The 24,943-nt window shown below is 38.8% G+C and overlaps 1 protein-coding gene across 1 annotated transcript in view; it reads right to left on the bottom strand.

Moving 5' to 3' along the window:
• MTMR8 (myotubularin related protein 8) overlaps positions 1-23,347 on the bottom strand; it is a 61,564-nt gene extending 38,217 nt beyond the window's left edge. The window contains exons 1-3 of the mRNA XM_028522983.2: positions 23,252-23,347; positions 5,245-5,367; positions 1,615-1,777 (exon numbers count right to left, since the gene is read on the bottom strand). Coding sequence (XP_028378784.1) covers positions 1,615-1,777; positions 5,245-5,367; positions 23,252-23,275 — 310 coding nt within the window. The 5' untranslated portion in view covers positions 23,276-23,347. The remainder of the gene's footprint in view (positions 1-1,614; positions 1,778-5,244; positions 5,368-23,251) is intronic.
• Positions 23,348-24,943: the final 1,596 nt, after the last annotated feature.

Below are 24,943 nucleotides of genomic sequence, written 5' to 3'. Positions count from 1 at the left end.
CTCTCTGCTTCATTCAACCTACTGTTTATTCCTTCCAGTGCATTCTTTGTTTTAGATATTGTATTCTTCATTTCTGACTGGTCCTTTTATGGTTTCCATGTCCTTTTTCATGCTGTTGTTCATTCTTATAACCATTACTTTGAATTCAATATCTGATAAATTGATAGCCTCTATTTCATTTAGCTCTTTTTCTGGAGATTTCTCCTATTCTTTTATTTTGGGCTGTTTATTTTTCTCCCCATGTTGGCTCCTTGTTTGTGTTTGTTTCTATGTCTTATGTACATCTGCTATGACTCCCAGTCTCCCTGGGGTGGCCTCATGCATTATGTACTAGGGGTCCTGTGGGGTGCAGTGGTACAGTCTCCTAACCGCTTGAGCTGGGTGCTCCAGGAACACCCCTTGTGTAGGTAATGTGGGCCCTCCTGTTGTAAATGAGTATTGATTGCTATTGGCCCATTTGTGTATGGGATCAACCCACAGGCTGGCTGACTGCGAGGCTCAACCCAGACCATGGCATGTGAGCTGCTGTGCTGTTGCTGACCACACTAAGCGGAGTTTGCCTCAGCAGGATTTGGTGCCTGCCAAGATCTCCCTTTGGATATGCTGCCTATGAAGCTTATTAAATCCTGCTCTGATGTTGTCTGAAGCTGGCTACTTGGTGTGTTGTTTCTGGGTCTCTTGTGAGGTACTCTGGTGTTTCCTGTGACTGTCCCTCAGCAACCTGTTTGGACTAGTTTCAATGTGGCTTCTTCTGTAAATCCCTGGTTATAAGACTTCTCTTCAGCTAGCCTTCAGTTGGTTATTCAGGATGATTGTTCTATACTTTAGTTGTAATTTCAGTTTGGTCCTGGGAGGAGGCGAGTGTAGCATCCACCTAGTCTGTCGTCATTTTGCATATCAAGACCTTATAGCTGGGCCTGCTAACTTCTCCCAGGCCAAGACTTACCACCTTTAGAATGGGAACCACCTTTCTTCAGAGGGTTGCTCAACTGACTTGTCTACCTCAAGAGAGCCCTTCCCTCATAAGTGGCTCTAAGAGTCAGAGGAGATTCATAAACAAAAATGTTCAGACCTATAGGAAGTTAGAGCATCATAAATGGAACTGGAACTGGTGATTTATAGGAGGGCTGACTTTGTCATGGAGCCCACCTACATGGAACTGTGTGAAGATCTCTCTTTTTAGATAGCCCAGATGGTGTGCCCACAGGACAGATGATGGATACCAGGTGATCCAGGTGGGGGTGGCAAAGCCTAAGGTGACAGTGTCTGAGGAGACTGAGGTGACTGAGGCCCACAAGTAAATATTATACTTAAAAAGTGGGAGGGAAAGAGAAGGGGATAACATCTATCACATATCTACTCTATATAGCAAGTACAGAGTAAAATGCACAAATGCATTTAAACCTCAAAACAACCCCTGAGGGGAGCTTATACTGTTGCTTTTACAGACAAGGAAGCTGTAATCAGGGGCTATATAACTTGTCCAAATACCATGGAGCAGAACCCAGATGCAAACTCTGCCCTGTTTAACTTCATAGCCCATGATCTTTCTAGTATGCAGTTTTTGGGGAAAAAATCTAAAATGATTTTAGATAAAAATACTATCATAACTACCTGTCTGAGAAAGCTTGAGCAGTGAAATATAAACCTCCTGGCAAATTGTGTCAGAGTCTAAAATAAAGTGGGCCACCAGGAAGTTCTTGCAGCGCACAATCAGGGGACAGCCTTCGCTAGTTAAAGGTAACTTCTCCACAGTGGCAATGTGATGCACTGCAATCTGCAAAACAGAAAAGAACCAAAATAAATTCACAGTCATGCATAAGTTCTATCATTATCAGTGGCCTTGACTCTCAGTAACGGTAACAGAAAACCAGAGTTGTGATCACATATATAGCCATCAACCATCCTTTGTAAGGCACAGCTGGGTTTCTCTCAAATAGAAGTAAATAGTGCTAAAGTAATGAGAAGAAAATTGCAGTGTTATAAAACTTCTCCCTCCTTTGGAATATAAAGTTACCAGGTTTGGGGCAATTGTAAATTGGCTCAGTACAGATGGCTTCTGGCATGCTATGGTAAAGTTTACAATCATGGTAGAATAATTGTCACAGAGAAAAACAGGACTTTCTTTTGTTCTACTAAATTACTAATTAAAATTAATAGCTATATTGTGCTTTATTTCTCATGAGGTTATCCATGACCACTAACTATTTAATCCCCATAATAACCCTTTGAGGTATAATGATCTCATTTCAGGAATGAAGAAACCAAAGATCTGAGAAGTGAATTCCTCATCAGAGGTCACACAACCAAGAAGTGCACAAACAGAACTTGAATCATGGCAATCTAACTCCAAGTCCAGGGTTCTTTCTCTAAGAATTCTAAAAACTCTAGTCCTGGAATTAGGATTTAACTAGAAGTATTGGGGAGAAAATGTCTCTCTCATATTTTACACTCTAGTGACAGTAAAGCAAAAATTAAATGGGGGAAAAGCTGACCTATGTAACTTAGGAAATGAGTAGAGCCTATAAGACTAATTACTAAAGGAACTATACATAAGCACTATACTGTAGTTAATAAAGTTGTGTCCCATGGGAGTACAGGTTAAGGAATATGGTTTTTTAAAGGATGATTAAATCTTTAGTTGCATCATTCTTGTCCATGCTGATGCCAGCAAAAGGAAATGTGTGGAAAGTAAACTGGTAAAAAGGAATTGTGTCCAGATAATACAATTTTTTTCTTTATAGATTCAAAAAACTGTGGAATCATAGTTTTACATTTTAGCCTTTAATGTTCTCCTCCTATCTGTGCCTGTAATGTTTCCTGCAACTAGGACTTGAATGTAATCTTTTCATTCTTTGGATTCCCTGCCCTGTACCTGGAATGGCCTTCTGATCATCACTGTCTTTTCTTTTCCTTCATTCTGCACATGCCATGCCCCAGCCCTAATTTTTTTGGAAAAGCTATCTCTCCCTGGATCTCTTTCAATTGCACCCACCATCTATGAATGGGGTAGGTATGGGGACCACTCATATATTCCTAGCAGGGATTTTCCATTTTAATTTCTGTCTTAATTGCTTTGTCAAACTCAGTTCCTGCCATGGCAGTTCTAGAGGGGTCAAAAAAACTACTGATAATGTAATAGGGATTAATACATCAAATTTCAGGAAAATCAAAAGCCCTGTTGATCAACACATGAATGTGTGTTTGAGTAGTAAAATATTAATCGTCAAGGTCGGGTAACAGGCAAAAAAGTGGTGAATTGGGAAGAGGAGGAAAGTGAAGCTGATGAAGGCTGAGAAGAACTTCAGTAATAATACTAATTGGGTAAATAAGCCTCCTTTGATATATAGAAATGATTAATATAAGTTTTGCCATCTAGATCTAGCCCCCTGGGTTTCAAATAATACCCAATAGGAACATAATTAGGGAAATGAGTGCTGTCTATAAATGCAGGTAGAAAGGGGAAAAGGCTCATGGCACAGTACTAAGGAATGTCTCAAGCCCTGGCTGGCGTAGCTCAGTGGATTGAGTGTGGGCTGTGAACCAAAGCATTCACAGGTTCAATTCCCAGTCAGGGCACATGCCTGGGTTGCAGGCCATGGCCCCCAGAAACCGCACATTGATGTTTCTCTTTCTCTCTCCCTTCCCTCTCTGGAAATAAATAAATTAAATCTTTAAAAAAAAGAAATGTCTCCTGAACTGTTAGAAATGGAAGAACCCCTGATAATTATATAATCTAACCACCTCATTTTAGGGATGAGAAAATGGGAGCCCAGAGAGCAAGAGTCACTTACCTGAGGCCATATAGCCAGGTAGTGCATAGCTGAGTCTAGCTAGAACCAGGTCTCCTGATTCCTCTTTTGGCATTCTTTTCATCACACCAAAGGGAGCACGTACAATATCAAATGGGGAAAGCTCATGTTGTTTTAAAAAAGGAGGTATTAAAATACAGTTGAGTCTTGAACAATGGATTTGAACTGGGTAGGGTCCCTTTATGTGTGGATTTTTTTCAACAAACAGTTGGCCCTGTGTTTCCATAGGTTTTGCATCCACAGATTCAATCACAACAATATTTTTAATCCATTGTTGGAAATCCATGAGTGTAAACAGCAAACTGTATGCTTAAGTCCTTTATATAAAATGGCATGCATTGACAGATTTTGGTATCTGTAGAGGATTCTGGAGCCAATCATCCTCTGATATGAAGGGATGACTGTAGTTAAGTTTTGGGGGAGTCAAAAGTTGTACGAATATTTTCAATTGCATAGGGGTTGGTACCCCCTAACACTGTTCAAGCATCAACTGTACTTATTTCATATGTATATTCGGTTTAACTTATACTTATTCAATAGTATTTATCATGAGCCAGACACTGTTTCAAGCCATTAAAACATTAAAATTTTTATTCCCATAACAAGGTTATTATCAGTATCCTTATTTTATAAATGAGGGAAGTGAAACACAGAAAACTTAAATAAATTTGCCCAAGATTATAAAGGTAGTAAATGTTAATTCTGGGATTGCACCCTGAACAGACTGCCTCTACAGCCTGTGGTCTTAATCACTATACCATGCTATACACCTGAAGCATATTGTACTTCTTATAAAGACTTCTAAGCATCAATCTGGCTAATGAGTAAGTTATGATTAAATGATGCTACTTTAGGATGGGGAAGGCATAAAGCAATGTTAGGGGTACTAAGCTAATTAGGAAACATTGTTGAAAAGTGTAACAGGAAACATACACATGACACACACCCTGTCTTAGGTCAGAGAGATGGTCTAAACCATTGATACCCAAGGTATAAACCATGGGCCACCAGTATCACCTGAGAGCTTTCTAGAAATTTCAAAATCTTAGGCCTGAGATTCTGCATTGTTATAAGCTCCCAGGTGAAACAGATACTGCTAGTTATTGGACCACATTTTATGGGTAGCAGGGCTTTAAATTACTTCTGGTTCATAGGGATGCTTATTGACAAGACTCAGAAAAGGAGCAGAGGCTTCTCTGGCTAAAAGTATTGAGGAAAACTCCCAAGCCATTGAAAATGACTAAGATGACTATAGTTAATAACTTGAGGGGTGAAAAGTCATATAATTCAAACTATGAAAAGACCCCTAGAATAGGTCCTTTGAAGAAAAGGTTTTACAGCAATTTATTGCTTGAAATTTTAAGAAAGTACTGTATTAGAAAGCATATACACCCAACTCTTCAAGACCCTTTGAAACTTCTTATGAACTTACCCATGTTTCTTGCCGTGCTGCATCAGAAGCCTCCACATAGATCAGGTGAGTTGCAGTAAGGTAAAGAATCCCATTAGATAGTGTCTTACCCGCAAAATGATCCAATAATGTCACATTTTCTACCTGTTATGGGGGGGAGGAAACTGATTAATTACATGTGTCGAGTTGATGGCTTAAAGTGAGATAATTCAAAGTCAGACAAATGCTGTTAATGTGCCACAGAACTTCTTTGAGGCCTTCTAGTTCCTGCCAAGGTGTCAAACTAATATGATCTATGTTTCTTTTTCCAAAATCAGCCCTGGAGAAACTATAAAAGAAAGGAGGAAACATGGCTTCTACGAAGGATTAACCTTCTACATCATGTTACCATGATGGGGTAGGTGTGGGTGGAAGATAAGAAACAGAGCCTGTTGAGATACTTATCTCATTGGAGAGAAGTTGCAGTTACTGTATGTGTTTATCAATAGGGGCAAATAACATCAGTTTAGATCTTAAGTTAAAGGGCAAGAAAATATAATATATAACTTTGTATAAAGCAGGAGAAAACTTGATCTATCCAATGGAAAGTGGGAAAGGAAAACACAAACAAAAAAGAGTGCCATAAATGAAAAGTATAAAATGAAATGCCAGAAATAAGTCCCAATGTAAGAGTAATTACAACAAATGTACATGAATTAACTTATCAGTTAAAAGACAGACTTATAGACTGGACTGAAACAAAAGACTCAGCAATATTCAGTCTAGAAGAGATACATTTAAAATTAAGAGACATATGCCCTGGCTGGTGTAGCTCAGTGGATTGAGTACTGGCCTACGAACCAAAGGGTCGCTAGTTCAATTCCCAGTCAGGGCACATGCCTGGGTTGCAGGCCAGGTCTCTAGGAGGAGGCCTACAAGGGGCAACCACACATTGATGTTTCCCTCTCTTTCTCCCTCCCCCTCTGTCTATAAATAAATAAAATCTTTTAAAAAATCACTCTAAATGTCAATGGTCTAAATACACCAAAGAAAAAAGATTGTCAGTGTGTGTCAAAAAAAAAGGACCCAACCTGACATTGTCTATAAGAACCCACTGTATTCTTGTATATGGTGTAAACTGTGGTCTAGTTTCATTTTTTGCATGTACCTGTTTAATGCCCCCCACAGCATTTATTGAAGAGATTGTTTTTACTCCACTGCATGTGCTTGCATCCTCTGTCAAATATTTACCGTAGAGGTGTGGGTTTATTTCTGGGCTCTCTGTTCTGTTCCACTGATCTATATTCCTGTTCCCATGCCAGTAGCAGGCTGTTTTGATTACACCATATACAAGAATGAATTCAAAATAGATAAAAGACTTAAATGTAAGCTGTGAAACCATAAAAATCCTAGAAGAAAACAGAAGCAGTAAAATCTCAGACATCTCTTAAAGCAATATTTTTGCCAATATATTTCCTAGGGCAGGGGAAACAAAGGGAAAAACAAACAAATGGGACTATATCAAATTAAAAAGCTACTGCACAGCAAAAGAAACCATCAATGAAATGAAAAGGGAACCCACTGTATGGGAGAATATATTTGCCAATGATGCATCTGATAAAGGGGTAATATCCAAAATTTATAAAGAACTTAAATAACACTAGGAAGACAAATAATCCAATTAAAATATGTGCAAAGGATCTGAATAGACATTTCTCTAAAGAGGACATACAGATGGTCCATAGACATATGAAAATTTGCTCAGCATTACCAGCCATCAGAGAGATGCAAATTAAACCACAATGAGATACCACTTCACACCAGTCAGAATGGCCATCATAACCAAATCAACAAACAAGTGCTGGCAAGGTTGTGGAGAAAAGGGAACCCTAGTACACTGTTGGTGGGAATGCAGATTAGTGAAGTGTCTGTGGAAAACAGTATGCAGATGCCCCCAAAATTAAAAAATGGAATTGACTTTTGATCCAGATATCCCACTTCTGGGAATATATCCTAAGAACCCTGAAACACCAACTCAAAAGAACCTGCACACCCCCGTGTTCATAGCAGTGTTATTTGCAATAGGCAAGATTTGGAAGCAACCTAAGTGTCCATCAGTAGATGCATGGATAAAAAAGCTGTAGTACATTTACACAATAGAATACTATGCAGCTATATAAAAAAGAAAATCTTACCCTTTGCAACAGTATGGGCGCACCTGGAGATTAGTATGCTAAGTGAAATAAACCAGTCTGTGAAAGACAAATACCATATGATCTCACTTATTTATGTAATCTAATAAACAAAAACTGAAAAACAAAACAGAAACAGGCTCAGATACATGGAACAGATTGACTGCTGTTCCAGAAGGATGGGGGGAAAGGCAGACTGGATGAAAGAAGGTGAAGGGATTAGCCAAAGAACAGATATGCATAACCAACCCATAGACAGATAACAGGTACAGATAACAGTGTGGTGATGGCTGGGAGGGGGAGAAGGAGAGGGGTGGGAGGGGTGGGTAAAGCAGGGGATAAGGGGACATCTGTAACAGTGTAAATATAAAAATAAAGTTAAAAAATTACTTTAAACTTCAAGACACGTATGCATTAAAAGTAAAGGGATGGAGCTCTGGGTGCTCTGGCTCAGTGGATTAAGCACCAGCCTGCAAACTGAAAGGTTGCCAGATCAATTTCCATCAGGGCACATACCTGTGTTGTGAGCTAGGTCCTCAGTTGGGGGTGTGAGAGAGGCGACCGGTCAATGTTTCTCTCACACATCGATGTTTCTCTCCCTCTCTTTCTCCCTCCCTTCCCCTCTCTCTGAAAATAAATAAATAAAATCTTCTAAAAAACAGTAAAGGGATGGAGACAGATATGCCATGCTAACACTAAAAGTTGTAGCTATATTAAGTAAGATTATCAGGGAGAAAGAGAAGTATCACATAAAATTCTCCAAGATGATACAACAAGCTTTAATGAGGTAAAAATGGATAGAAGTGCAAAGAGAAATAAATGAATCCCCTGTTATAGCTGGAGACTTCAACACCCCTCTATTGACAGATCCAGCAGGCAGGAAATCGTTAAGAACATAGTTGAACTGAACAATACCATCAATCAACTGCATCTAATTGATGTCTATGGAATACTTCATCCTATAACAGCCTAAATACATTTTTCTCAAGTTCTCATATGGAACACTCACCAAGACACACCATATTTTGTGCCATATAATACATCTTAACATATTTAAAAGAATAGAAATCATACAAAGTATGCTCTCAGAATACAATAGACAAACTAGAAATCAACTACAGAAAGACAGCTGGGAAATCTCAAAACACATGAAAACTAAACAACACACTTTTTAGTAACACATGGGTCAAAAAAAAAAAGCTTTCAAAAGAAATTTTAGCCCTGGCTGATGTGGCTCAGTTGATTGAGCACCAGCCTGTGAACCAAAGTCTCACTGGTTCGATTCCAAGTCAGGGCACATGCCTGGGTTGCAGGCTGGGTACCCGGTGGGCAGCGCATGAGAGGCAACCACACAATGTTTCTTTCCCCTTCTCCGTTCCTCTCTCTAAAAATAATAAAACCTTTTAAAAAAAGAAAATTTAATAAAACATTTGAATAAAACCTTTAAAAAAAGAAAATTTAAAAATATTGTGAAATAAGTGAAGATACAAATTTTTGTGAAAACAATGCTTAGAGGGAAATTTACAACATTGAATGCATAAGAAATATCTAAATATCAATAATCTAAGCTTCTACCTTAGGAAACTAGAAAAAGAAGAGCAAATTAAATTCAAATTAAGAAGAAGAAAAGAAATAATAATTAGGGCATAAATCAATCAAATAAAAAATAGGAAAACAACAGAGAAAAATTAATGAAACCAAAAGCTAGTTAGTTTGGTGAAAATCAGTAAAAATTGTTAAATATCTAGCCATGTCAACTAACAACACAAAAAAAGAGAGAAAGAAAACACAAATTACTAATATCAGAAATGAAAGAGGAGCCATCACTATCAGACATTAAAACGATAATAAATATTATAAATAATTGTACACCTACAAATTTGATAACCTAGATAAAATGGACCAATACCTCTATAAAAACTCACACAGGACAAATAGATAACCTGAATAGGGTTATATTTATTAAAGAAATTGAATCAATAATTAATAATATTCCAAAAAAGATAGTACCAGGTCCAGATGAGTTCACTGGTGAATTCTACTGAACACTTAAAAAAGAAACAATCCCAATTATCTACTATCTCCTCTAGAAAACAAGCAAAGGCAATACTTCCTAACTCATTCTGTAAGGCCAGGATTACCTTACTAGAGAAACCAGAAAAGATTTCTGCTGCATGACATTGTACCCATAATTATCAGTACTGTATTGTATACTTTAAAAATTATTAAGAGAATAGGCACTGTGATAAATATTCATAACATAATAATAATAAAAAGGGGGAAACATACAGACCAATATCTCTCATGAAGACAGAGGCAAAATCATCAACAAAAAATTAGTCTATTAGTTTGCTAGGGCTGCTGTAACAAAGTATCACAAACTAGGTAGCTTAAACAACAGCAATGTATTGCCTTACAGTCCGGGAGGATAAACTACTAAATCAAGGTGTCAACAGGGTTGGTTCCTTCTGGGGCTGTGAGGGAAGAATCTGTCCCAGGCTCTCTCCTTCACTTGTGGATGGCCATCTTTCTATGTCTCTTCACCTTGTCTTCCCTCTACTGCATGCATATGTGCAAATTTCACACTAGGGGGCGCACGAGAGACAACCACATATTGATGTTTCTCTCCCTCTCTTTCTCCCTCCCCCTATAATCTTGAAGAAAATTGAGGAAGAAAATAGTCTAACAATAAAATGGCACTACATACACATCTATCAATAATCACCTTAAATATAAATGGCTTAAATGATCCAACCAAAAGACATAGGGGTAGCTGAATGGATAAGAAAAAAAGGCCCATATATATGCTGCCACCAAGAGGCCCATTTCAGATCAAAGATACACACGGACTAAAAGCAAGGGGATGGAAAATGATATTTCATGCAAATGGAAAGGGGGAAAAAGCTGGGGTAGCAGTACTTATGTCTGACACAATAGACTTTAAAACCAATGCTATAGTAAGAGACAAAGAAGGGCACTATCTAATGATAATGGGAACAATCCAACAAGAGGATATAACCCTAGTCAACATTTACATACCCAACATAGGGGTACCTAAATATGTGAAGCAAATCATGACGGACATGAAGAGAGAAATCGACAGAAACATAGTCACAGCCGGGGATTTTAACACCCCTTTACTTCATTGGATAGATCTTCCAGACAAAAAATCAATAAGGAGACAGCAGCCTTAAATGACACACTAGATCAAATGGATTTAATTGATATTTTCAGATAACATTTCATCCCAAAGCAGCAGAATATACATACTTTTTTCTTTTTTTAAAAGATTTTATTTATTTATTTTTAGAGAGGGAAGGGGGGGGGGGGGGGAGAGAGAGAGAGAGAGAGAGAGAGAGAGAGACATCAATGTGCGGTTTCTGGGGGCCGTGGCCTGCAACCCAGGCATGTGCCCTGGCTGGGAATTGAACCTGCAAGGCTTTGGTTCTCAGCCCTCGCTCAATCCACTGAGCTATGCCAGCCACGGCAGAATATACATACTTTTCAAGTGCACATGGAACATTTTCTAGGAGAAACCACATGTTATGGCACAAAACAAGCCTCAATAAATTTAGGAAGACTGAAATCATATCAAGCATCCTCTCAGACCACAATGCTATGAAACTAGAAATCAATCACAAGAAGAACACAGAAAAACATACAAAAGACATGGAAGCTAAATAACATGTTATTAAACAATGAATGGATCAACAAGGAGATCAAGGAAGAAATCAAAAGATACCTTAAAACAAATTAAAATGAGGATACAACAATCCAAAGTTTGTGGGACACAGGAAAAGCAATCTTAGAAGGAAATTCATAACATTACAGGCCTATCTCAAAAAATAAGAAAAAGATAAAAAAAAAATCTAACTTCACACTTAAAGGAACTTGAAAGAGAACAAAGCCCAAATTGAGTAAAAGGAAGGAAATAATAAAGATCAGAGCAGAAATAAAAAATAGTCTAAAAAAAGATACAAAAGATCAATGATTCCAAGAGCTAGTTCTCTGAGAAGATAAACAAGATTGACAAACATTTAACCAGACTCATCAAGAAAAAAAGAGAAAAGACCCAAATAAATACAATCAGAAATGAAAGAGGAGAAATAACAATGGACACCAAAGAAATACAATGGGTTAAAAAAAATTACAAACAATTATATGCTGACAAACTGGATGAAATGGATAAATTCCTAGAAATAGGCAATCTTCCAAAATTTAATTTGGGAAGAATCAGAGAATCTGAACAGACAGATCACACCTAGTTAAATTGAAGCAGCAATCAAAAAAACTCCCAACAAACAAAAGTCCTGGACCAGATGGCTTCCCAGGGGAATTTTACCAAACATTCTGAGAACATCGAACACCTCCCCTTCTCAAACTATTTCATAAAATTCAACAGGAGGGAAGGCTCCCAAACTCATTTTATGAGGCCAGCATAATCCTAATTCCAAAATCAGATGAAGACACTACAAGGAAAGAAAATTATAGGCCAATATCCCTGATGAACATAAGTTAGCAAACCAAATACAGGAATGCATCAAAAAGATCATATGCCATTATCAAGTGGGATTTATTCTGGGAATACAAGGTTGGTACAACATTTACAAATCAATAAATGTGATTCACCACATAAACAAAATGAAGGATTATAACCATATGATCACATCAACAGATGCATAAAAAGCATTTGATAAAATCCAGCACCGATTTATGATAAAAACTCTCAGCAAAGTGGGATTAGAGGGAACATACTTAAACATAATAAAGACCAAATATAACAAACCTACTGCCAGTGTCATACTCAACAGGCAGAAACTACAAACATTCCTCTTAATATTGGGAACAAGACAGGGATGTCTGCTTTCACCTCTCTTATTCAGCATAGTACTGGAAGTCATAGCCAAAGCAATCAGACAAGAAGAAATAAAAAGCATCCATATTCGAAAGGAAGAGTAAACTTGTCTTTATTTGCAGATGACATGATACTGTACACAGAAAATCTCAAAGATTCCACCAAGAAACTATTAGAACTGATAAATGAATTCAGCAAAGTAGCAGGATAAAAAATTAATATCCAGAAATCAGTTGCATTTTTATATGCCAATAATGAACCAACAGAAAGGGAAATTAAGAAAACAATTCCATTCACAATTGCTACAAAAGGAATAAAATGCCTAGGAATAAACCTAACAAGGTTGTAAAAACCCGTACTGGAGTTGGACCCTTACCTGATATAATGTACAAAAATTAACTCAAAATGGATTAAAGGCCTAAAAGTAATTCCAAAAGTTATATAATTCCTGCAATAAATGTCAGGAGAAGAGAGTCAAGACAGTGGATCTGGTAATTATTTCTTAAAAGTGAATGACACAAAAAGCACAGGCAATAAAAGTAAATGAAACTAAAGCAAAGGTGGAAAATTTTTTAAAGAATTACCAAATATACCAAGCATTCCACTTATGAATATATATCTAAATAATTTAAAGCAAGATCTTAAAAAAGATGTTCACACACCCTTGTTCACTGCATCATTATTCACAATAGCCAAAAGGTGGAAGCAACCCAAATGTCCCTACACATATGAATGGATAAAAAAATGTGGTATTTATACACAATGGAATACTTTTCAGCCTTTAAAAAGGACATCCTGCCACATGGATATTATGCTAAGTGAAATAAGCCAGTCACAAGAGGACAAATACTTTATCATTCCACTCATATGAAGTATCTAAAGTGGTCAAAATTATACAAACAGAAAGTAGAAAGATGGTTGCTAAGGAGAGGGGTGCTGGAAGAGGAAATTAGTGTTTAGTAAGTAGAGAGTTTCAGTGTTGTAAGATGAAAATGTTCTAGAGATATGTTGCACAATAATGTGAATATATTTAACACTACTGAACAGTACACTTAAAAATGAATAAGAGGGTAAATCTAATGTTATTTTTAACTGCAATAAAAAACACTCATTTCCAATCTCCTCCCCCGCAAAACTAACATATTCCTGTACAGGCTAGGAAGGCATGTACTTCCAGCACAGAGTAACCCTTGCTAGAAGGACAGATACAGAAGGCTACACAGTGGCTGGAGAAAACGGAGGAAGGGAGCAAGAAGTATGCAATTGCAGAAGGGATGGAGGTAAGGTGGAAGGATAAGGCCAGAGCAGGAGTAGAGTGAATAAATGAAAAGCCAGACTCAGCAGGTCCAATGTAAGATAAAAGAAAAAAAAAAACTACTAAAACCCAGGAGACATTTTAAGGTCAAAACCCCAAATGGAGAAGAAAGTTGCTATGCTCTGAATGTTTGTGTCCCCCCAAAAGTCGTATGTTAAAACCCTAATGCCCAATATTACTGTATTTGGAGGTAGGACCTTTGGGAGGAGATTATAACCTAAATAGGATTAGTAGAATCAGTGCCCTTAAAAAAGAGGCTCCAGAGAGATTCCTTGTCTCCTTCCACAATGTGAGGACAGTGAGTAGCTGACAGTTTGCAACCTTGAAAGGGACTTTACCAGAACCCAGCCATGCTACCACCCTAATCTTGGACTTCCAGCTTCTAGAACTATAAGAAATACATTTGTTGTTTATCAGCCACCCAGTCTGTGGTATTTTATTATAGCATCCCAAATGGATTAAGAAAGAGGAGGGGAAAAAAGAATCCTCAGTAATGTTTAGCCACAGAATAAGTAGAAGAGTAGGAGTAGGGGTGGGGCATAGAAATGTATGTGGGAAAAGCTACAAGTAATGCTGCAAGAGAAACACGAATGCATACAATTTCCTTTCCTGATGGGGCAGTTGCAGGTAGGCCTTTGCTAATCTGAATGCAGAAGACTATATAAACTTGATAAAAATAGTTTGGTAAAAGCACGTGATCTCATTAGCCAATCGACAGTTAAAGGAAAGTACGCTTGCTACTGCCAGAGGAACTGTGATTAAGTTAATAGGAGAAATCAGTGCCAGTTGGAATAGAGGCTTACTCTCTCACGGTCAGGAAAAGTCACAATTCAGGAAAAGAATGGGCAAGAGGTTGAGGAGTAGAAATTTAAACTATAAAACATCCTTAGCTCTCTTGAATGGCAGGAGATGCTCAATGAGAAACACTGGCCACTTGGAAGGAGCTCTACTAAGGCCCAGGGAACTGCCTAACAAAAGGCTGCAATGTCCATGTATGAAGAGTGTTGTGTTCATGTTGGAGGATAGTACTGGAGGAAGTCTTGGAGTGAGGACTGTTGATACTGAAACTGTTGATATGTACTTCCTTAGGGCTCCACACTGCAGGGAATATGTGTCCATTTACAGGTGAGACCTTGTAGGAGACCTGCTTTTATCTCACAGAAACCTGGGTCCCATAGAATATGTATGTGTGTGTATGTGTGTAGAGCAGGGGTGGGATGAGAGAAAGAAAAAGAGGGAGAGATGAGGGTAGAGACATAAGAGGCATGAAGGGAGGAAAGGAAAGGGGAGGTAGGAGAGAAAGGGAGAAAAAGAGGGAAGGAGATGGTGGGGGTGGAGAAAAGGGAAGGAGGGAAGAGAAAGAACATGAGGAAAAAAGGAGAGAGATGATGGAGAAAAGGAGGGAAGATAGAAAGGAGGAAAGGAAGAAGAGGAGAAGGAAGGGGAGTGGAAGAAAGGAAGGAAAGAAGGGAGGGAGAGAGGGGAGATTGACTCCTGCTAGGTACTATACAGACTCTAATTCCCAGGCAGGATACCCAACTGCTTTGTTAGTTTTGCACTCCCTGGCTATAGACAGAGCACTGACATTTACAAAATCTTTGCTCTAGGACAGTGATTTTCAACCTTTTTCATCTCATGGCACACATAAACTAATAACTAAAATTCTGCAGCACATTAAAAATATATATTTTTTGCCATTCTGATAAAAATAGGTATAATTTTGATTCATTCACACTGGGCAGCTATTGTTGTGTTAGGCTGTTGTCATTTTGTATTTGACAATTTAAGGGAAAAGAGGTCAGTGCCCCTGACCTAATAGTTTGGTGTCGGATGTTTTAAAGACTCTTGGTGGGGGGTAAACGCAGACAACTGTAATTGAACAACAATCAAATAATTAAAAAACAAAAACAAAACACCTCTTGCAGTGCACCACTGTGCCATGGCACACTGGTTGAAAATTACTGCTCTAGGGATAACTGGGCTGTTTTTTTTTTGTTTTTTTTTGTTTGTTTGTTTGTTTTCATTTCTCTTCCAGGAAGAGAAGAAAGGAAAGGAAGAGATCAGGTACACTTCAGAGCTCTCAGAATCCATTTACTATCCTGATTTTCCACAGTTATTGGTAATAACTTGGATACACTACAAAAACAAATACAAATGAGACATCTGGCTCCAGGAAAAACAACAGTGTAATGAAATCCATCAGCAGTACACATGTCTAACATAACCGCTATCCCATGTGGCCTCACCTCGGACAGCAGAGAGAGTTCATCATGAAAACAACAGCTGCCCTGCACATATTAAAAAGGCTTTCACCTATTTTCACAACAAGCATCTCTGATTTAGGTCTCTTCTTTAAAGTAATAACCAAGAAAATATGTGAGGGGGCAGGAGGGAGGAAAGGAAAAGGTAGAGGGTAAATGAAGTCTTCTGTGTATGTACAAAGTCATTTGAAGCAAGTGTTAAAAATGCAACCTAGACTTGCCTTGAATTTATGCCTTCTCATGCTCTATTTTTCAGCACTCCTCCAATCAAAGCAAATTTGAAACTAGGTTCTATGAACCCTAGTTCCACAGGATGTTAACTGGTGCGCACACACACACACACACACACACACACAGTGTGGTCCGGTTAGGGAAACACTGGGTTAAACAAACATAAGCAGGGTTCTTTATTACAGGGTTTCTCAGAGATTTTAATGGTGAAAATTCACTACAGATCTCCACAGTGTTTATGGTATCAACATATTTTACCTTGAAATCCTTTTTATTTTTTTCAAACAACGTATCTTGCGGGATTAGTAATCATCAGGAACAAAGTTTAGGAAATGATAGTATAATCCAACCTGCTCACTTTATTGAAGCAGTACAGTGCAGGCTTTTGAATCACAGGCTGTCTGCTTCATATTCTGGCTCTCAGCAACCTGCTCAAGCTTTCTGGGTCTTGATTTCTACATATTTAAAATGAAGATAATAATGGCATTGTTGTGTTACGTGAGTATATATAGATATGTAATGCTGACATAAAGCATTTAGAATAGTGCCTGGCACAGTGTAATTGCTCAATAAAGGGTAGATATTGTTTTACTCGTGAGGAAAATGAAACCTAAGGTCACACAGCATGTCAGTATCAGAGCTGGGACTAGAACCCAGGTCTCCTGATTTCCTGTCCAGAATAGATTTCTCAAATAAAGAAAATGTCTTTGGAGCTCATCAAAAAATCTTTCTGTAATTGAACAACAGTAAAAAAAAAATTTAGGAGTAGCCCTGGCTGGCGTAGCTCACTGGATTGAGCGCAGGCTGCGAACCAAAGCATCGCAGGTTCCATTCCCAGTCAGGGTACATGCCTGGGTTGCAGGCCATGGCCCCCAGCAACTGTACATTGATGTTTCTCTCTCTCTCTCTCTCTTTCTCCCTCCATTCCCTCTCTAAAAAAAAGAAATAAAATCTTTTTAAAAAGTTAGGAGTAACCAAACTAAATATTTAACACAAAAAAGACATAGGGTGAAATATAGTAATCCATCAAGAAAAGTTTTTATTTATTTTTATTTTTTATTGTCTTCTTTTTTTTTAAAAGATTTTATTTATTTATTTTTAGAGAGGGAAGGGAGGGAGAAAGAGAGAGAGAGAAACATCAATGTGCGGTTGCTGAGGGCCGTGGCCTGCAACCCAGGCATGTGCCCTGGCTGGGAATCGAAGCTGCGATACTTTGGTTCGCAGCCTGCGCTCAATCCACTGAGCTTCGCCAGCCAGGGCAAAAAGGTTTTATTTATAATAAACCTTACCAAATGCTAAAAAATTGAACTTCCAAAATAGACATTTTCTGAACAATGCTAGCCAGAGCAAAGGTATTTAATTCTATTTGTTTGGTTATATATATTCCTACATTTGTTTACCTTTCCTTCTCTAACTCTTACAGCCAAGAGATCTAGACATCTAGCAGTGATCAAAAAAATATTTGGAAGTGTTACAAAACCTTTAAAAATTCTATGTCTATACTTATAATTATTAAAATTAATCTATTAACTCTTAAAAATCCTTCTAAAGTGTTTAAGTATTGTACCACAAAACCACAAAACAATATCTAAAAACACACAACCCTACAACAAATCCCAGTGGTTTCTAGAAATAACAGCAAAATACAAAGTGAGGTCCAAAGAGGTTTTGGTGGTGAGAAATATGATTTCAAAGCTTATAAAATAGTGGCCAAAATGCCAGACCACTGCCATCAGGGCTTCCTGAGTAACCTCTGTCTTTGCACTGTAGTACCAAGAGCCACTCTGGATGCTCAGGAAAATCTCCCTCTTTGAGACAGGCAGATCTTTGAGACCTGCCAGGACTAGTGTATACTATAGCCTCTACCACTATTTGGATCAGATGAAAACAGAAAACAACACACAATTATGGAACACTTAGTGTGTGCCAGGCCCTCATCATACCTTATCTTAATCTTTGTCATAGTCCCAAGAGGTAAATATTATCCCCATTTCACGAATGAGGAAAATGATATTCAGAGCATTTGTGTGATCTGGCAAAGAACTCAGAGCTAAGAAATAATACATCTAGAATTCAAACCCAGCTCTGTCTGTTCATATTTTCCCCACACTATATTACACTGTTTTCTTGACTGAAAGAATCAAAGGAGAGCCAAGTGAATTTGGACTTTGAGAACTAGAAGGGGATTACTATCCTCAACTCTGGAAATCACATTTTCTTGACAATAAAAAACACTTTACCCAGTTTTATCTTGATTTATTCTGAGCCTGCCTCTTCCCTAAATTAATTTGAGGTGGTTTATAATAAAAGACAGATTTATAATTAGGTTATAAGAACAGACAATCAAAGCCATGAAAAGGTAGAGGAAGCAATTATACTAAGTACAAGGGCTAATGTAGTTAATATGATTGAACGCTAAATTTGTTTCTTAGTTTCCTAGAAATCAAGCCAAAAATTGCCTGCTTTTAGGAAAGCTTCACATAAATAGTAATCTTGAGAGCAGGTAGGGTGGATTGAAAAGCACTTTGTAAAGTACTATAAAGTATTATTACTTATTACTACTATTATCCAGAATAGCATTCTATACCCACCTGGCCCTTCCAACTATCTTGGCTCTTGTTTCAATGCTAATTCCACACATTTATCAGTCTGAACCAATCATGCATACTAAACAACAAAAAGACAACGCTGGCTCTGCCACTTGCTAAACATTTGACTTAGCAAGAAACTTGAGCCCGCTGGGCCTCAGCTTTCACATCCGTGAAATGAGAGGTTTGGGCTATGACCAAATGATCTTATTTACTTACTCATTCATTCATTCATTCATTTGCAGATTTACGTAACTCACAAGACCATAAAACACACTTGTTTTGAGCACCCAGTCCAATGATTTTTAAAGTAAATTTACAGAGTTGTACAGCCATCACCACAATATAATTTTAGAACATTTCCATCATGCCAAAAGAAACTGCATTTCCAATCTTCATTTAGATAATCTTTTAAAATGTTCTAACTTTTATATTCTACATTTGTAGACTTACAAAGCTTTAGCAGCTCTGCTACCTATAGAACCAAATTCAAACAAGGTCTTCTACAATCTACAAAATGTATCTCTCCAACTTACTTCCTTGAGACATCCCTCTCACTGCCTTGCTCCAATGAGTTACCTGCCCCTGAGCTTATGCTCTTGGCAGGGAATCCCTCTCACCTCCCCAATCTCTGAAGAGTAAAATCTTATTTATCATTCAGACTCAGCTTAAATGCCACTTCTTCCACAAAGCTTTCTTCATTTCATACTCTTTACACTTCATCTAGAACTGGACCTTTTTTGCCTTTAAACTCCAACAGTATTTCACTTGTCCCTCTCATGAAAGTTCTCACTTTCATTCTTGGATCTTATGCTTGCTCTTATCACTTTACTTGATTGAGAGATCCTAGAGGGCAGTTGCTATAAGACAGCTATATACCCTAACAGCTCCCTATGTGGGGTTTTGTAACTAATAACTAATAATGATGATAGTAATTTATAGCTAAATTAAGTACCTATGATGTACCAGGCAATTGTCTAAGCACTTTTACAAATATTAACTCATTTAATCCTTATAACAACCCTGTGCAATGGGTACTATTATTACCACCACCTTTTTACAGATGAAGAAACTCAGGCATAGAGAAGGTACATATTTGCCAAGATCGCAAATGTAGTGAAATAGAAGAGTTGAGGTTTGAATGCAGACAGTCTGGCTCCAAGCATACACTCTTAATCACTACAGTACATTTCTAAGCCAGCTGAAACTCAATGTAAACTGAAAATCCTAATTAATAAAGTTCCATTCTGGAACAGAAAGGTAATTAATTCTCAGTGCCAACTGACACCTAGAAGAATTGTAGGAGCTAACTGACACACAGAAGTGACAGGGTGGGGGGAAGTACAAAGAACAAATTCTGGTTCAGACAGGACAGTCACTGAACTTTTGGGTAGCTCTGATGTGACACAAAAATTGTTGTTAAATCCCAAGGTTATAACTTAAAAAGACAACTCCTCTTTCACACATAGGGGGTGAGAGTGAAAAATTGGTAGTATCTACTCTATCTGAATATATGCATATCTTATGATCCAGAAATTCTATACCTGTGTATATTCCAACAAAAAATGTATATGTATACTCATCAAGAAAACATTCTATTTGTAACAGCCAGAACTAGAAATTCCCCATCAACAGAAGACTGGATAAATCAGTATAAACCACAGGTGGCATGTTAACAAAATGGAATGCTATATAGCAATGAGAATTATCTATGACTCTCAGGAATAATATGGATGAAACTTTCAAATACAATGTCAAGCAAAATAAGCCAGACACAAAAAAGTATATATGAATCCATTTATACTAAGTACAAAAAAGGGCAAACTAATCTATTCTGCTAGAAGTGAGGATAGTGGTTACCCTTGAGAGAGGTATTGACTAGAAGAGGAATGAGAAGACTCCTGGTAAGGTTCTATTTCTTGATCTGGGTGTTGGTTACATGGGTATGTGCAGTTAGTGAACATTCATTCACAGAGTATAAACTTATAATCTATAAACTTCTCTATACATATGTTACATTTCAATAGTTTTATTAAAAGTGTTCACAAGAAGTAAATACAAGCAAAAAAACAAAAATAAAAGTCACTTTTGTATTTGACAGGCAGAGCTAATAACTGACAAGCTCATGGTTATCTCTTTGATCTCAGATGGAGAAAACTGAAGTCTCTCCCTTTTGTGGAAATAGTAATTTAACAAAAGAGAGGCCATTTTCATCCCTAGCTATTACTGCAAGCTTAATCCTTCCCAGCAACTTAAAATAATAATAAAAGAAAAAATAGAGCTGTGGAAGCATACCACCTGTGGGCACTCAAAACCCTTCCAGGCACCAAAAATAATATCAATTTTATTTAAAGAACTAAGTTTTCATTTGGAGTTTTAATTTGCATTCCAAGATTTATAATACCATCCATGCAGTAAATGTGAAGTCTGGTCATGATGCATATTAAAATTTTCTTGAACACTAACTCTGTCTCCCCACCAGTCTGAAACTGAGCACTTTTATCTTTATTAGGCAAGTCATTTCACCTCCATGGATCTCAGCTTCCTCATGTATAACATAGGAATAATAATAGTACCTCCCTTATAGGTTGCTTTAAGGATCAATACCCATTTCACGTAAAGCAACTAACACAGTGCCTACCACATAGTTGAACACTCAATATGTTAGGTGCTATTATTATTTTGATATGGTGAGAATAATGGTATCTTTTCTCATATAATACAGCTAGCCCAGTTTATAGCTTTTAATCCCCCATCAGGGAGATTTTAATATTTTAACATTCAAGCACAAGGAAAGTTTTGCCTCCCCTTCTCCAGGTTGGAAGAAAAACAAAGGCAGCATTTCAAATGAGGTAATTTTGAATTGGGCAGTGTGGCCCAAGGTTAGGTGGGTGGGGAGGAGAGGATGGAGAGCAGAAGCCCCTTTTCTTTGATGGTGCCACCTTCCTATACCATGCCAGGGAAATGGGTACAGATGACATAACCTGGAAAGGAAAGGACCAAGAAAAAGTTAAGGATAGAAGCTACAGGGGATGTGGTTATCTTCATCAGAGAATGGGCTTAAAGAAGGAGAAGTCAGGAAAGAGGAGGTCTCAAAGTTGGAGTTTCTGCTTTGCCCATCAGACAGCGTCTTGATCTTGAGTCAACAAGTGGAAATAACACTTTTCTAGTTAAAAAAAAAAAAAAGCTTACATACACATCATTTTCTCTAGTCTTCCCAACCAGTATCTGAAGTGAGCAAAGCAAATTTCACATTTGGTAAAGGAGAAAAGATTCAAATAGGTTAAATACCATAGTTTGCCATGTATAATTCCCACTTTTTTGCCCAAATTTTTGAGGAAAAAATAAGGGTGTGCATTGTACATGGGTAGTACTAATTCTGTATCTATATAAATGGTTTTAATTCTTTCATTTATATTTACGTGTAAAAAGTGTAATTCCAGAAAGCAACAATGATATCTGTATGCCAAACAATTTCCTGGAATACGATAATCTGTTTAGTTTCTAAATATTAATTAATCAATTAATTAATTAATTAAACGGAAAAAAATTTTTCCTGAAAGTTTGGGCCAAAAACGTGGGTGGGCATTATACATGGCAAAATTTGGATAATTTGTTCAAAGTCACTAGCTGGTAGTTGGGGGGTCCAGCATTCGTGGCTTCAAAACCCGTGCCCTTTCAATGACAACATACTGACTTGGACGCGGACTTCAGTTATAGCCTCGGTAACGTTCCTTAAGATGGACAGAAAACAACACTTAAGCAGAGGCTAGTTGGGACCTCTTCTCTGATCCTCAGCTTCGGATGGTACAAAGAAAACTCATAGGAAGGAGGTGGATTTGGGAAGTGGCTGATGTTGGGGAGGGCAAGAGTAGGGTTCGGAGAGGAGAAAAAAAGGCGTCGAAGTGGCTCTAACAGGGAGTCGGCCGCCAATGGGCGCCCACCAGCCTGGCAGTGAATGCTACTTTTGGGGGGTTTTGCTCCTGGCTGAGCAGTTCTGCTAGAACTCATCTTCCCACCGCTCGAGTGGGGCTGAAGAGATGCTGTCGCCCCCCCACCCCGTCCCCCCAAAACCCAGCCACACGCTCCGGGGAGCTGGGACGGGGGGCCGTGGCGGTGGTCCGGACAAGCCTCCAGGCAGGTTTAGGGGCTCAGGAGGTCAAGAGAGGGCTCGGGAAACGCGGGGTAAAAGAAGTAACTCTCCGGAGGCGATGCCATGTGGGATATTGGAGAAAGGAGGTTGCGAGTATGGCGACTGGGTGTGAAAGGGGGTGTGCGAGGTCATGGCTGGGGTGTGTCGCTAGCGAGGGTCGCGGCGCGCGAGGGGACGGTTGGCGCAAAGCCCCTGAGCTCCGCGCTGCCATCGCCCGCAGAAGGGTTCTGAGGGGAAAACTGGAGGGGAGAACTCAGTTTCTAAATATTACGTAATTAATATTAAATATTCAAAGGGGGTGTGAAGTAAGAAGAGGGAACGCGGGCCCGGGACCGGCCAGGGGACGGGACGTCAAAGAGCATCCTGAGGAGGCTTGACCGGGTGTGCCCGCGCTCGGGGCTAAGTGCCGACAAGTAACTATGGGCTCCCGGCCTCGCCCAACTCTTCTCCTTACCTTCGTCACCGTGATGTGGTCCATGACCGCTGTCCCAGCTCGAAGTCCTCAGCGCTCCTCGAGCTGTCTCGGCAGCCGGTTTGCCTTTGCCGCCTCGCCGGCTCGCCCAACCAGCGCTCCTGCCCCCGCCCTCCGATTGCGGCTAACGCTCTCCAGGCTCAAGTTCTCGTCACTTGATCCTCGCGGACTTTCCTATCGCGACAGTTCCCTGGTGGTCGCTCCCGCCATCTTGGTGTCTGGCAAATGCCCTTTTCTTTGCGAGAGCTGAGTTCTGATTCATTCAAATTCCAGGTTGGGTCCAGGAGCTCTTAAGTCTCAAGCCCGAGTACAGCCACCCTTCTCACACCTTTTGATGCTGTGGGGATTCTGAACACCAATATCATTTTACTAGTCTCTAATGTTAACAGTGATGACACCCTGCGGAGATACCAGATTGTACTTTTGTGGCAACCGGCTTTCCAAAGAGCTTCTTAGCTGTCATATCATGGGGAAGTCATCATACCATATTTTTTTTGAAATGGTTTATAAGCATACCTTCCTCTTACTCCTTTCCTTTACAAGTCTACTGCCACTAACCTAGTTACGGACCGGACAACTGCACTATCGTCATAATTTTTTTCATTACATATGTGGTAAAAGAGTTACTGGGGAGATGGCGGGTGGGGTGGGGTCAGTGGGGACTTCTCCACTTCCTCAGTTCTTGCCTCCAGTGCAAGTGCAAGAGAAGAATTCAATCCAGAGATAACATGTATAGTGGAAATGAAATCGTAAGTTTATTTATACACATACAGTGCAAATGAAATAGCAAATTTATTTGTACACTTGAGCAAAAAAGCTACAGGTGAACACTCAGATAATCTCCCCATTTCTCTGTTGCATTTTAGAGCAAAAGCCCTCCAAAGATTTTTTCTAAATTCGCTCCTTCCCCCCATTTCTTTTCCTCTCCTCCATTCTCTTGAAACAACTGTAGTTACATTTTGCCCCCACCACCCTACCAAACTGCCCTTGTCAAAGTTTGAAGTAATTTCCACATTGCAAAATCTATTACCCAATTCTCCCCTCTTCTTGTCCTCTCAGCAGTCTCAGATCACTGTCTTCCTCTTGATACAATTTTTTTTTTTTGCACTTGACTTCAGGGACACTACTGTCCTTCTCTTGACTTCTCTTTCCCAATCTCCTTTGCTGTTTATCCCTCATTTTACCTGTCTCTACATATTGCAGTGCTGCCAGGACTTAGACCTTTGTTCTCTTCTCCACTTACTGTTATTTCCTGAGTGCTGTCATCCAGTCCTATGCCTTTAAATACTATTTATTTCTATGCAACTTTCAAGATGTTCACTCTATTCCTGATCTGTCCTCTGAGTGCTTTGGCTTACATAATATCCAACAGCCTACTGTACATGTCTATTTGAATGTCTTATAGGCATCTCAAACTTATCATATCCAAAACCAAACTTTTGATTTCTACCTACATCCTCAAATGTGTTCTTCTGTAGTATTTATCTCAGGAAATGGCAACTCTATCCTCCCAGTGACTCCAGCCAAAAGCCTCAGAGGCATCCTCTTTCTCTCCCATCCCAGGCCTGACACATAATCAAATCCTATTGGCTCATCTTTCAACACAGTCTCCAAATCCAACCTCTTCTCACCCTTGTGCCCTCATCCAAGCCTTTATTTATCTTGCCTGGATCA

This window comes from Phyllostomus discolor, chromosome X (genome assembly GCF_004126475.2).
Source record: "Phyllostomus discolor isolate MPI-MPIP mPhyDis1 chromosome X, mPhyDis1.pri.v3, whole genome shotgun sequence".
NCBI classification, from domain to species: Eukaryota; Metazoa; Chordata; class Mammalia; order Chiroptera; family Phyllostomidae; genus Phyllostomus; species Phyllostomus discolor.
Note: the sequence above shows the minus strand (reverse complement) of the source record. Positions and strands in the feature narration are given on the sequence as shown.